Here is a 16,007-nt window from a genome sequence, read left to right on the forward strand (position 1 = left end):
ACTTTGTTTACGTTTTTTTTTTTGGTATATTGTTATGCAGCATACCGCCCATGGATTCGATCAACAAAAAACATATGCGTATAACACACAACCGGCATCCAAAAAAAAAAAAAATATCCAAGCAAACACACTCACACATATGCTACTACTACTACTATTCCATATAAACAATCTAAAAAAAAAAAAAAAATGATGGCTATCATTTATGGAAGTGATAGGTGGTGGTAATGGTCGTTTCTAAAATTTTCATTTAATCATTTCAATCAACAGATGGCAATACTTATAAAAATGATGAATAAATACAATCTATGAACGATGAGGTAAGTTTTAAATTTTTCGCGAAAAAAACCCATGTAAAAGAATCTGAATCAAGATAACAACAACAACAAAAAAAAAAATTCATTTTACAGCCGTTTTTTTACATTATTGACAGCTACATGAAAAATTCATTTATTCCTTCATACAATTCATTATCAAAAAATCAAATTAAAAGAACGCTGAAGAAATAATAAAATCATACGATTCGCAGATGAAAAAACAACCCTAATGATTTTCACTTGGATGAATAAATTATTAAATTCGTAAATTATCAATCTTCTAAGATTTAACGATTAAATTCCACACACACCAACACACGCGTGTATCGATATGAGAAATATCGTCATCGTACAATCGTCCATCGATCAATGTTGTTTTCATAGTCCAAAAATTCAATGTCATTAATGTTTTAAGATGATTTAATTGTTTTTCGTAATTTTTCGTTTCCATTTAATCATCTACAATCACAATGATCACAAAAAGTGAATAAAATAATCGTTAGATACAAATCAACTTTTTCAAGGTTACACGTTGTGGTTGTATAGAAAAACAAGAAAAAATAAAGCAAGCACAAAAAAATTTTCCAAAATTCGAATCATTTTACAAGTGTCATCATAGGGAAATTTTCTCGAAAAATTAGATTCTTCTTCAATTTCAAAATAAAAAAAAAATTGCCAACAAAACTCACATTCCAGCCAAATTTTCAATGAAACGAAAAAAATACAAAAAGTTTTTCTTAAAAAATCTGAACCAAAAATTTCAAGCACCAAAAAATTGAAACAAATTTATCTTTTATTACAACTATAATTCAATTCAATGCGAACGAAAATTGTGAGTTAAGTACATATGTAAATGTTTTATACAGCTCAGGCTGAGGATAATCTTGGTCCAAAGACCACATTTATTGTCATCTTCAAAAATGATAATTACAAGCATATATTTTTTTTACAAAATCAAAAATTGACTGTCGCAGCCAAAAACATGTTCGAAATTCGAACACCCCAAAACAAAGAGCCGAGAACCATCCACTCGATCTGCTTCTGCGCTGTTGTTTCTTAGTTTATTTTTCTACACATATAATACTTTTCCTGGAATCAAATGAATGATGATTATCAAGTGTTGATTGTAGTGGTGTATAATGTATTAGGAGATAATTTTTTTGAACGTAATTTGTTTCAAAAAAAAAAAATCTGTCTTTCATTCTGTCGATCATCATCATCATGGAATCATCAGCTCCAGTATTGAAACGAATAAATTTTTTGCCAAACAATCAAAATCAAAATGTATCGATTGCATGGAAAAATCTCCGTTATGAAGTGAATAATCGATTCATTTTTGGTGGTGGACGAAAAGTGATTCTACGACGTATGAATGGCCATCTTGAATATAATAGTCTAAATGGATTTCTTGGACCAAGTGGTGCTGGTAAAACGACACTTCTTAATTGTTTGAATGGCAAATATCAATCTGGACTCAGTGCCGATTCGCAAATCTACATCAACCAACGAGAGAGTGATAAACCGAGAATAAGATACATTCAACAACATGTCCATGAAACGATAATCGGTTCGATGACAGTTCGTCAGGTGCTTTACTATGCCTTTCGATTCAACAATAGCTACAAGCATGGTCGATCCGAAATGGATAAACAGATGACCAATGTCCTCGATCAACTGTTGCTCGATCACAAAGTTCTCGACAGAAGGTTCGATCTTTGCAGTGGAGGCGAACAAAAACGTATTGCTCTTGCCCAAGAATTGATGTCATTGAAGGCACCGAAATTTTTGTTCGTCGATGAACCGACCACAGGGTTGGATAGTCATGCCGCATTGTTGATGGTACGTTGTCTACGAAAGTTGGCTGACAATCCACAGAATCGATTGACTATTCTGGCATCGATACATTCGCCCAACTCGGACATTCTCAAATTGTTCGACAAACTCTACATATTGGCAAAAGGTGGTGTCTGCATCTACTCTGGATTGCCATCATTGTTACAGCAGAATCTTCACGACCACATTGGTCATGTGCAAGATCGAAGCAAACCGCCGATTGAAGAATATCTGGCCATCGCCTGCAAAGGAACTGACGATGAAAATGTTCGTCGATTAGGAGAAGCTACTTGGTCACAACAACAAACCGAATTAAAACAAGTCATACCGCAGATGAAATTCTTACCACAAGGAATCCATGTCAACCATAAGAGATTTTCATTCGGTGATTTTCTGATTCAAATGTCAAGAATGTTTGTATTAACATTTATCAAACAAGTCGATTCGCGTATCATTACATTAATCATGATAGCGTCGATGTGTTTTGTCCAAACAAATCTCTATGATTCGGATATCGTCACACCTAATACTTGTGTGTCAGCTGCCAATTTAAGCGAATCGAATGAAAAACAAAATCAAACCTGTCTAGAACAAATCAAAGATGATTATCGTGTTGAATTTTATTTACATTTTCAATGTTTTTTCATTATGATGCTTGGCTATCTACTTAGCGGGATTAGTAGTTTAACATTATCATCATTAATGAAAATATTCAAGAATGAACATCAAAATGGTAAGTTTTTTTGAATTTAAAATGATCAACAATTGATTACTTTGATTAATTTCCTCTCTACAGGTTGGTACAGTGTTGGTGTTTCATATTGGTCCATTGTCATTGTTCGATTAATTGATTTTACAATCATCGCATTACATGTGACAACATTGATGTATTTCTTAATCGATCATAGCTATGTTGATAATGGTCAGTTCAATTGGTATCGATTCATCAGTTTTTTCCTATTTTTATGGATGTTCATTGTTTACCTACAATCAATGGGACAATTGTTGAGTTTGGTTTTCGCCAGTTTATCCGACATTGCTGTCGCCATTTCGTTTATTGTTTATGCATCCATTGATTTTAACAATGGTTATATGTTCCCGTATAATCATATTGTTATGATGACAAGTAAAATCATTAGCAATTTGATTGGATCAAGAATTATTAAGAATGGGTTGGTTTATTCATTTTACGGTATTGATCGTTGCGATACGGATGAAATTTCGTCCGTATTGATTGGTCATGATATTGATCCTGATACGGTTTATATTGATCTATATCGAATCGTAATCAATTCAATCATTCTACGTTTATTAACGTTAATATTAATGATGTTTAAATTACAAGGATTCCGCCGCAACCATCATCATTGGTTCGTGTTACGAAGAGACCAATCACCATCTGTAAATCGGGTAGATTTTATCCCGATTGATTATGATGATTTAAATAATAATCATGAATCATTTAATGGCACTGATGATGATCAACGTATGAAATCAGCAGTGGAAATTGAATTTGACAGATTTGCGAAAAATCGCATTATCATTGCTTGGAGGTCATTAAGTTTATTTAATTGTGGCTCAATATTTGAATTACGTTCTGCCACCGATCTTGAACAACCGAAGTATATACTGCGTAATCTGAATGGTCAATTTCGTTTTGGCACATTGAATGCTTTGATGGGCACGTCTGGAGCTGGCAAGACTTCTTTTCTCAAAGTGTTGAATGGACGGGACAAGACTCGATTGAGCAGTGAAACCAAATTCTACCTAAGCAAGTTCACACCACTTAGGACCTGTTATATAACTCAAGAGATTTCTTGTCATCTGACACCGGGATTGACGGCACTTCAAAGTCTCATATATGCAAGCAGATTGAAAAATCTTGGTGAAAATATCGATCATAAACAGAAGGCTATGGCCATGTTGGAAGAACTGGACATTGCCGACACAGCCAACACATTGGTCAATAAGTGTTCTGGTGGTCAACGAAAACGATTGGCAGTGGCTTTGGAACTAATGTCGCTACGAATGCCCAATTTCATTTGTATCGATGAACCAACCAGTGGTTTAGATTCGAATTCAGCCGAAGTGATCGTTACATGTTTGCGAAAAATGTCACATAAACACAACATCACCATAGTGGCAGCCATTCATCAACCGAATACTGAAATGTTAATGCTTTTTGATCAGGTTTACATCCTGGCTAGAGGTGGTGCTTGCATCTTCTCGGGACCACCATCACAAATCAGTGACCATCTCCAGCAAGTTTGTAACGACGATAATGGTGATGGCGATGATAAATTTGCCGTTGAAGAAATGATGAAATATTCTAGTTTGAATCATCTGGATCAACAAATCAGAACATTGGTTCAATCGACAAACGAATCAATTTTGGATGATCAATTATTGACGGATACACAATACATTTTAGATGGACCACAGATGAATCGAACAAGATTTTCATTACAATCAATCAGAATATTAATCGAACGTCAATTCTATTTCTACATTGGCAGTCCAATGGCAAGATTTTTGATTTTGGCTGTCACCACATTTACTATGTTGAATGGTTTGGTCATAAAAAGTTTAATTGATCCAGATATTGCCTATAGAAATGGTTGCATTAGTTTGGACGAAGATTTATTGGATTGTAATCATTCGATTGAAGGAAGATTAGAACTTTATATTAGTTATCAATACGCCAATTGTTGTCTAAATAATTTCGGCATAATTTGTTTTATATTTTTCGCAATGATTTTTACATCACAAAGAAAATTATTTCAAATTGAACATCGTAATGGTAAGTGTTTGTTGGTTTGTTTGTTGTTTTTTTTCATTTTCGTTTTGTTTTACAGGATGGTATAGTTCAGGTACATTCTATGTGGCCAAAGCAATTTCTGATTGGATGCTGATGATACCATCAATCATCATCTATCCGTTTATCGTTGATATTTACTCATCAGTTCGTCCATATGTTCCTTATTATATGATCATCATCACCATATTGCCAGTGATTGCATTTCAAGGTGCTAGTTATATATTGTCTATTTTGTTTGGTCGAAATCCATTAAATTTATATATATCACTACCGATTTTATCGCTACTATCGGTTTTTTGTGCAATGTCACCACATGCATTATCACATTTGGCATTTAAATTGTTGGCAACATTCAATCTTTTCCGATATCAAAATGAAGCCATTTTATTGTTGATATTTGGTTTCGGACGTTGTAATGATAGAGAAATACAGATTATTTTGTATGAATTCGGTTATCGACATGATGATTATTTTTATTATTGTATTCTGATGACTGCTGTTAATGCATTGCTATATCAAACCATGGCCATTACATTGTTTTGTATTCGACATAATCCATTTGAAAATCGTCGTAAACGTATTGCACGTATCGAATATTTAAATCAACGAAAATTACCATCGAAAGTAATTTTTCCCGGACTTGGTTGTTCGAATGATTGTTTCTCTATTAAAACAATTCAGTGAATTAAGTTTTTTGTTTTTATTCCCATAAATTTTTGTATAATTAAATCTTCAAAATTTTGTGATTAAATAAATTTGGTCCATTTTTTTGCATATTTAATCCTTGATTAAAATTCGAGAAATTGAAAAAAAATGTCCTCATCATCATCATCATTATTATTACCAAGATTTGTACGTGATTATCAATGGAACGAAGTGAAAATTCTGAAACAATTTGGTCCATTAATTTTAATTGAAAAACGTCAACAAAGTCAACAACAATTGGACCATTCAAAAATGACGAGCACGAAATCATTACCATTGACACAAAATCGATATGAAATTCTTTATCAAATGAATAATGTGAATAATCAAGAAATGAATATTTTATGGCAAACGAATAATGTACAGGAAATATTACGACGTTTTCGTTATATTGAAACAATTCTAGCGACAACATTCACCAGGAATATGATGCAAAAAAGTCGTTGTATACGATTCGTTTCAACCATAATAACGACAATGATTGATCATCCAAATTGGCATGATATTCATATTGCTGCTTTTGTGAGTTTCGTTTGTGTTTGAGATTGAATATTTGGTGATTGGTTTTTTTTCATTTTCTATTTTTGATTTGTAGCACGGATTAATTGATTATTTTAAAAAACGTAATTTCCATACCAACGAAATCACTGTGCGAAATGAACCAGATAATTTTACTGTGCTACATATAGCAATTATGAAACAAAATGATTCAATAGTCGAACGTATTGTTCAATGTGCAAAACCACCAGATTCGATTGTCGGTCTGGTTGATTTCGAAGGAAATTCACCACTACATTTAGCTGCAATGTGTAGTAATTTGAAAATATTCAAAACAATCACCACCATGTTATCCATGGATAATAAACATCGATGTTTATTACAGTTGAAAAATCGTGCTGGTTTAAATCCAATCGAGATAATTGTACGTAATTCACGCAAAGAAAATCTTTTGCATCTAATGAAACAAACAGGTTTGACAGCCAGAATGTTAACAATTATTATTGGTGATCACGAATTCTTGCAACAAATTGATAACGAAAAAATCGTTCCATTCACTGATGGTGATCTGGTGGATATGGATTTCAGCCACATGAATAATGGTGGCTGCCCATTACATTGGATAATCAGGAAAGAAACAATGAAAAAAATGCTACAATATTTCGATTGTAATACACCAAATTTTCGTAATGAAACACCATTGATTACGGCGATAAAATCGAATAATTTTGATTGTTCATTATGTTTATTGCTTCATGGTTCGGATCCAAATCATGGTGATCTAAATGGTGATACTGGTCTTCATCATGCTGTACGATTGTCGAATAAATTGATGATAAAATCTCTATTAATTTTTGATGCTGATATCGATGTAAGAAACAACATTATTGGTGAACAGCTGAATCCATATCAAGTGGCAACAAAACGTCAGGATCAAGAAGTGGTAAAATTATTCGATTCATTTATGGAAGCCCGACGAACAGCGATGGAAAATCCACCACCACCACCACCAATGGTTTTGAATCCAAATCAACAGCAGCAGCAATGTTGTTATTATTTAAATGTTTCCAAAACAGAAACGAAAACAAAAATGAAAAAATCAAGATTAATCTGTTTCGATGGCGGTGGAATCAAAGGTCTGTTTACCATACAAATGATGATTGAATTGGAAAAATGTCTTGTTCAAAAACAACGTAATCTCAAAAAACAAGAATCATTATTATTATCTGATTATTTTGATTGGATTGCCGGCACAAGTACCGGTTCAATAATTGCGTATTTATTTTCACAACAAAAATCTTTGAACCAATTACGTTTGTTGTATTTTAATTTTAAAGATGAAATTTTCCACGGTAATCGGCCATATTCAACGGATAAATTGGAATTTTTATTGAAAACACAATTAGATGGTAATAAATCAATGGAAGATGTGTGGAAACAATCGGCAAAACATTTATTGATTGCTGCATGTCGTATTGATTGTTATCCACCTAGATTGCAATTATTCTGCAGCCATCATCAGAATCAAACGAATAAAATGTTTGTATGGCAAGCATTAAGGGCATCATCAGCGGCACCAACTTATTTTCATCATTATCCACCATATATTGATGGCGGTTTGATGTCGAATAATCCAACAATGGATGCCATTACGGAATATTTTCATTATGAGCAACAACAACAACAACGTCGACAACAACGACAGCAATCAACAGAATTTCGAAAATTGGATCTTGTATTATCATTCGGTACGGGCATGATACGACATCAGGAACGTAAAAATTTTTCTGCTGCATTCGATAAATTTAATTATTTTCTTGATTTTCGTTCATTCGTCAACGATCTATCGTATCGTCATCATCATCAATCATGGACATATGGTAATGAATTGGCAGCACAGATGAAAACACAGGTAACCAATTGTAATGATCATATTGTATCACGTTCATTATTATGGTGTTCATGTTTAAATATCACTTATTGTCGTTTGAATTCATTATTAACGAAAAAAATTCCACTAGATGAATCACGTAATGATGAACTGGTACAGGCATTATGGGATGTTAAATTGTATTCATTGAAACAATGGAATTATTTTAATAAAATTATTGATTGTTTATTATCATCAGATGATGATGATGATGATGATAATGGTAATGGTGAAGATGGTGGCAATAATAATCAACAATCAGCCACTAGCCAAAGTGATGATGATGATGATGATGATGATATATTTCATGATCCAAGCTAAAAGAGATGATGATGATTAAAATTAGAAAATTTTTTTTTTTTCGCAAATTATTAGCCATTCAAACAGACACAAAGACACACACACACACACTTACCTGTTGTTTATTGTTTGTTGTTATTATTGACAAATTCCCAGAGATAATGTGTGAGTATTTCAATCTATTCAAATGAATAATGAGAGCATATCGTCACCTGGTTTTTGTCGTTGTTGTTGTTAAGTTTTTTGTTGTGGTGGTGGTGAATCCCGAGTTTGAAAACGAAAAAAAACTATTCTTAAAGAGAAAAAAAATTGAGGTTTATGATCATCAATAAGTTTAATTTTTGTTATTATTATATTATCGTTGCTGTTGAATTGTTTGGAAAGAAAAGTTCTGATTGTTCATTGAAGCACAACTACGAATACGACGACAACAACAACAAAAAAAATTGAATGAATGAATGAAAGAAAATTGTCATCAATGGATAATGATTAATGGTAATGATTTTATATCAGATATAATGAGAAAAAACAGCCCGCATTTGTGTTCAGATTAATTTAATTGTTCACCATGATCATCATCATCAGCGGCATTCACTGAAATTTCACAAATAATGGTCATTCATGTTTTGGTGCATTATTGTTATTGACCTTTAATCATGTCCAGTTTTTTTTAGAAAAAAGAAGGAAAAAAACCTTTCAAATCAACGATCGATTGATGAAACCATACATCTAGAGAGAGAAAGAGAGAAAGAATTTGAGAATAAAAATGTTTTCTCTGTACTGTTTTGTTCACTTACCCGTGTTTTGTTTGTTTTTTTTTCAAATAAACGGTCCGTAACAAATAACAACTATTCAACCAAACGACCATGAATGGCCATGATTGATTTTCTATTTGTCCATATATTATTGTATATTACGGATTTGTGTATTTTATAAATCGACCAAAAAGATGAGATTTCATTTTTTTTCCTGTTCATTTAAAAAAAAAATAGTAAACGGATCTTTTTTATTTTGCAAAACCAAAACACATTTTAATTGTTGTTGTTGTTGTTGTTGATATATCCGGGTAATTTGAACTCTATGAATGGTGGAATAATATCCGTTCATATTTATCGATTTAATGGACCATGAATGAAGACAATTTTTTCCTGGACATTTTTGTATGTGTGTGTGTGTATGATTTGCATAAAACACAACACACAGACAGATAGACACGTGATCATCATTTTGGATGATCACGAAATCGTCATCATCATCATCATCATCATGGCTTATGAAGAAAAGTTTTTCATGGTGCACACAAATTCACAGCAGAGATTAATCATTAAAAAAAAGAGGTGAGAACATTTTTTGTTTGGGTAATGTTTTAGCATAATTTAATGATGATGATGGGAAAAAGAAAATTTTTTTCTTTTTTTCCATTTGATTTCACAGGGTCCATTTGTTTTTCCATTGCAATGAAAAACTTTTTGTTTGTTTGTTTGTTTACAACATTCAGATATTTTTCTTTTTCGAGCAAATTTTTCATACCACACACACACACATGGAAAAACAAATAAAAAGAAAAAGATTCATTTGTCCAATGATTCTGGAATTTCATTGGTCAACAAATCAAGTTTTGCATGACCTATGATGATGATGATGATGATTATTTGACTTTTTACATCTGACAAAAGGTCATCGATTTGAATATTAATGTGTGAGTTGTACATAAATACCCAGTATATTAAGAACGAATTTGCATTCGAAATTATCGATTATCATGTGTTTATATATAATTGACAGTTTTTTTTTGTTTGTCGATAATTAAAAACAATGATGATGATTATGATGATAACAAATTTAGATCATCATCATTAGAAAAATGTATCATTTCATTTTTTCTGGTTGCTTCGCTTCGTTTGTTTTTAACAATGTGATAAAATGGATCAAACACGATTGTTGTTGATGATGATCCATCATCTTTACCAACACAATCGATGATGATGATGATGATACCATTTACCATTTTAATATGAATGACGATAATGCAAGATGATTTTCAAGATTTTTTTTTCTCTCTTTCGTTCGCTCTCTCTTTTTTCTTGAAATTGAAATAGAAAAAAAAAATTTGAAATTTCATATTTTCTCTTTCGAACACACGACAAATAACCGGCTGTAACCACCACCACCACCACCACCACCATCAACGACCGAGATACACTCACCAGCACAGTCATCACCGCGGTGTTCAAAGCAGCAGCAGCAGCAGTTGTATACAATCATTCGTCGCTGTCATTCATTGGCTTGAGATCAAAAACATTCGAATTTTTTTTTTGTTTTTTGTTTTTGTTTTTGTTTTCTACAAAAACCGGTGTTTTGAATCGATCAATCAATCGATTTATCGATTTGTTATTGATATCAACGGTATAAACAACAACAACAACAAAAAAATCATCATCATCAACATCTTTATTATCATAAAAACGATTTCTGTCTGTGTGTGTGTGTATGTGTGTTTGTTCCGTTTGTTGTTATTGATCGATTTCAATTTTGAAAAACAAATTAGAAAACAACAACAACAACAACAATAAATTTCCGATCAATTGAATAAAGTTTTTTTTTTCTTCAAATTGATTCAATCACCATCAACACCACCACCACCATCACCAACGTTTATCAAATCCACCAGCAAATTATTATTCATCAAACAGAAAATGAACAATGAATTGACCCGGATGTTATATTGTGTTGTTGCTGTTGTTGTTGTTTGAAAAAAAAACATTGCGGATGCGTTTTTCAAATATACAAATTGAATGAAATTTAAATTTTTTTTTTCCATCTTTAAATAATAGCTTGATGCTGTTTTTTTTCGGTTGAAATAACAACAACAACAACAACAACAGCAGCAGCAGCATCATGATGAATAATTATTATTCTGTTGTATGTGTGCATTGGCTATAATTTTTTTTTCCTTCAAAATTTCGGGTGCAATTCTCATTTGGACACAACGCACACACACACACACACCTGGACTTTTCATGAATTTTATCTATGATGATTTTTCCATAATACGTGTGTGTATGTGTGTGTGTATTAGTACACATAAACACCCATCATCGGTGATATGGTCGAATGGTTTTTCATTCTCTAGACAAATTTTTTTTTTCGGTGTGTGTGTTTAATTTTGTCATCATTCGTTCGTTCGTTTTGTTTTTTTTGGCTGATCCACAACACAACGACAAAGCTTTGATGAGCATCATTTTGTGTTTGTGAATCATCATCATCATAATCATCATCATTGTGCTTTAACACAGGTAAGAGAAAATATGAAACAACAACAACAACAAAAAAAAACACATCTATCTAAAGTACTGAAAATAGTTTTTTTTTTTGAATTTTTCAATTTTTTCTGTCTTTATTTTTGTAATATATTTACATGTGTGAAGTGAGTTTTTTTTTGTTTGTTTGTTTGTTTGTTGGCATTTGCATTTACATTGCATTATGGACATGTTTTTTTTTGACATGCACGCATATACACACACAAATCCAAAAATTATTTATTTATGGCCATATATCCATATGATATAATAATAATAATCATCATCATCATCATAATATCATTTCTTCATTGAATTTTGGTATCATTATAATCATCATCATCATCATCATCCAATGAAATGTTACAAATGCCTTGAAGATGATTTGTGGATGATGATCATCTTTTTTTTTGGGTGATGGTGATTATTTGATGTTTTCGTGATCACCATCATTCACCATCATTACCATTCATTCATTGAATCATTGTTAAAGATTATACAAATACACACACACACACACACAAATGTTTAGTGGATTGTGAAATGTTTGATACCTATATACCTTGGTATTCAACAACAACAACAACAAAAACACTTTAGACATGGACATCGTTTAAATTGTAGATATTTTTTTTTATCTTGCTTGAAAATCCGGATGCTACAATCGGTTTTTCAATTACCATCATCATCATCATCATCATCATTGTTGTTGATGATGGTGAACCTGCATGGTATGAAAATAGAAAAAAAAACATTTAATCGGCAGTAAAAAAAAAATTCTCTTTTTGTATCCTATTTGCGTTCACACACACACACACACACAAAAGACTAACGAACGAATCAATCGAAATTGGTTTTTTTTTGGTGGAAAAAAAATAAAATCTATTATTAGAGATCTAAATTAGATTTTCAATCATTCATCATCATCATCATCATCATCACAATCACAACGACAACATCGAGCTATCGACGATAGATGAATCAATTTTCTTGGTTTTTTTTTGCGAAAAAGTTTTCTGTCGTTTTTCTCTTTATTCGATGATGGTATCATCATCATTGAATTTTTTTCTTCTATCGAAATTATCATTTTTTTTTGCATTATCGTCGTCGTCGTTTTTTGTTGTTGTTGTTGTTGTTGATGGTCGGTAAAGAAACATTTTTTTCGATTATTTTCAACAAAATGTTGATTGATTGATTGAAAATTGTTTTTGGTCGAAAAAAAAAGTTGCTGAAATCATCATCATCATAATCATCGAATCGATTGTCTTTTTAAATGCATTTTTTTTTGTCTTAACAAAACGATGATGTGTGTTCCTGGAACGACCAAAGATAGTCCTACAAGGGAGATTATCGACAATGTATGTGTGAAAGTGATGAGAAATGAAATAGTAAACACTCATCTATCAAAGATTTTCATATTTCAATCGGTCAATTGTGGTCAATGATGATGATGATGATGATGATGTTTTCGAAACGAAGAAAATGGAAATTTTTTTTCTGATTATCGATCGATTATGATGATGATGATGATGATGATGATGGATCATAATGTTTTCGCACTTTTCTTCTGTGTATTTTTTTTTTTAATCCACCTTTTTGTTTTTTGTTTGAAACATGATGATACATCATTCATCTGCATTCGAATTTTTTTTTTGTTTTTAGTTTGCAATTTATACTTCCGATGTATAACACCATTTTTGGATGGTCCAAATTTTTTGTTGTTGTTGTTGTTTTGATTCGCCCAAAAAACAAAATCTTGTACTTGTTTTTGATGTCAAGATCTCTCTATTGTATGTATATATACGTGATTTATGATCTATCGCTGTTGTTGTTGTTGTTCCAGGAACACAAGTTCATCAAAATGTAATGTTTCCAAAGAAAACATTGAATAATAATAATGATACATTTGACCTGTTGAATTTGTTTTTTTTTTACTTGATGATGATGAAAATGTGTTTTCAATGAAGTGGATCCTATAATTAATAATTTTTTTTTTGTTTCTGAGATGAAAAATTATGATTACATTTTTGATTGTTTTTTTTTTAACAAATTTTTTTTTCATTTCGTTTTCTTTTTTTTTTTTGTTTGCTAAATAGGGAACACAAGTAAAAGTAAAAAGTGATTTGGATTCGTGAAAACAAAAAAAAAATGGAAACATCAGCTGAACGTATTCGACAAGCAGTTCGTGATGGTTATCTGGATATATTACGTAATGCAACACGTAAAGAATGTAATCATCAAGATGATGATGGTATGACAGCAACACATTGGGCAGCATATAGTGGACAATTGAATGCATTAAGAATAATTGTCGGTAGAGGGTTAGTTTTTGTTTTTTTTGTCTGTTGATTTTTGAAAATTAAATTCAAATTTTTTTTTTTTTTTTTAGTGGCGATCCAGAAAAATGTGATTATTTTGGCAATACATCATTACATTGGGCTGCACAGAATGGCCATTTGAAATGTGTATCATTTCTAATATCATTCGGTGTGAATCTATGGTCAATGGATAATGAATATCATATGGCTAAAGAAGTGGCAGCATTGAATAATCGTGATAAAATTGTCCAATTAATTGATCATGTTGTTGCACAACAAAGTGCATTGAATTCCAAGACTGTCATAAAATTAAAGGAAAAAGCACGTTTGGAAGCGGAAAAACGGATAAAATTATTTCGAAAAATGCAACAAAAAACCATACGACAAGCGGAAAAAGATGAACGTAAAAGAGTGGAAAAAAATTTAATGAAAAAAAATTTTTGCCTCATCAATACAACAATGGCCGGTTCGACAACAATCATTGATAATGATCAACAGGCTGATGAATTATTCAATATTTATGATACATTGGATAAAGCGGCAAAAAATGGCCAACATTCTAACAACAATAATAATGTTTTACCAAAATTTTCCGATCTTGTCAATGGTAATGGTGGTGGTGGTGGCGGTGGAAACGGAAAAACATCCATTACAAAAATGCCAAAAATTCTATCAAATGTCACACGTAAAGTACGTATGACAAAAAAACATGATGATAATGACCATGATAATAATTCCATCGATACGATAAAATCAACAACGACCACCACAGCGAAAAAAGGAACATGTCGTTCAATACAATCAATGATGATGATTGGTATACGTCGTGATGATCATATTGTTTATGTTCCGAAATTTAATTCATTAAGTGTAAATGATTTAGTTGCAGCAGCAGCAGCAACTAGAAGTGAATCTAAGAAAAAAGATTCCACTGATGATGATGATTCATCTTCAAACAACAATGGTATTGGTTCAAGATTACCATTAAAAAATGTTTTCGATTTTCAATTACAGCAACAGCAAGAGAAGCCAGAAAGATCAACTACGAATAATAAATTGACAAGTACATTCAATAGAAATCATATCAAGACAACGTTGAAAAATAAATTATTCCGTATGAATAAATTGGCCAACAACAACAACAACTCAACAACATCGAAAACGAAACTGATTCGTACAAGATCGGAACCAGATTTTCTTCAAATTGATTCGTTGTATAATAAAATGAATGATGATCATGAAGATGATGATAAAAAAATCAATATGGAAACAAGCAGTATATTTGAAAGACCAGGATTTGGATCGGTTGCATTTCGTGGAAAATTTACACCTGATTTATTGTTTTCAACAACATCCAATCGATATTATAATCAACATTCAGATGTGGATGATGACGATGTTGAAGATGATAAAGAATCCAAAGATTCAGGTCAAGATCATAATAGCAATGATGATGATGATGATGATGACGATAATAGTAGTTTGATAAAAAATAATCATCAAATAATATGGCAAGAACGTGACAATAGTTTAACAAGTGATAGTATTGGTAGTGCTGGAAGTCTTTTATTGAATTATTCCGATATTATTGATCATCATTCAGATTTTGTTGTTATCGGCGGTGACGATGATGATGGTGATGATGGAACTAAAAATGAAAAACCAACAAAAACAACAACAACTACTACTACAACAACAACAACAGAATCGAAAACCATTTCGGTGTTATTATTTTTATATGCACATGGTCTAAAAGATTATTATGAAATATTTGAACAAGAACAAATCGATATTGATACATTAATGATGTTGAATGAAAATGATTTAATTACATTGGGAATACCGTTACAACCACGACGTAAATTGATGACTGCTATTCATTTAAGAAGAAAAATTTTATCAATGAATAACAATGATGATCAAAAATGTTGCTCAGAATATGATGTATTTGAAACAAGATTATGATGAAAACAGTTTTGCTCTTGTTGT

At 31.7% G+C, this 16,007-nt stretch overlaps 3 protein-coding genes across 3 annotated transcripts; all 3 read left to right on the forward strand.

The window, feature by feature from the left end:
* Positions 1-280: 280 nt before the first annotated feature.
* On the forward strand, positions 281-5,749 carry LOC124496577 (uncharacterized). Its single transcript, XM_075732984.1, has 5 exons — positions 281-320; positions 434-1,158; positions 1,378-2,883; positions 2,947-4,950; positions 5,006-5,749. The coding sequence occupies exons 3-5, from the start codon at positions 1,539-1,541 to the stop codon at positions 5,650-5,652; spliced, it is 3,996 nt and encodes a 1,331-aa protein (XP_075589099.1). The 5' UTR covers positions 281-320; positions 434-1,158; positions 1,378-1,538; the 3' UTR covers positions 5,653-5,749.
* Positions 5,447-8,422, forward strand: LOC124496755 (85/88 kDa calcium-independent phospholipase A2-like). Its single transcript, XM_047060316.2, has 2 exons — positions 5,447-6,195; positions 6,269-8,422. The coding sequence occupies exons 1-2, from the start codon at positions 5,782-5,784 to the stop codon at positions 8,420-8,422; spliced, it is 2,568 nt and encodes an 855-aa protein (XP_046916272.2). The 5' UTR covers positions 5,447-5,781.
* Positions 8,423-10,654: 2,232 nt separating this feature from the next.
* Positions 10,655-15,983, forward strand: Sans (SAM_USH1G_HARP domain-containing protein Sans). The gene is made up of 3 exons (XM_047060315.2): positions 10,655-11,697; positions 13,797-14,021; positions 14,090-15,983. Exons 2-3 carry the CDS (start codon positions 13,849-13,851, stop codon positions 15,981-15,983), a joined length of 2,067 nt encoding a protein of 688 aa, XP_046916271.2. The 5' UTR covers positions 10,655-11,697; positions 13,797-13,848.
* The last annotated feature ends 24 nt before the right edge of the window (positions 15,984-16,007 follow it).

Source organism: Dermatophagoides farinae, chromosome 7 (genome assembly GCF_024713945.1).
Source record: "Dermatophagoides farinae isolate YC_2012a chromosome 7, ASM2471394v1, whole genome shotgun sequence".
Classification (NCBI taxonomy): domain Eukaryota; kingdom Metazoa; phylum Arthropoda; class Arachnida; order Sarcoptiformes; family Pyroglyphidae; genus Dermatophagoides; species Dermatophagoides farinae.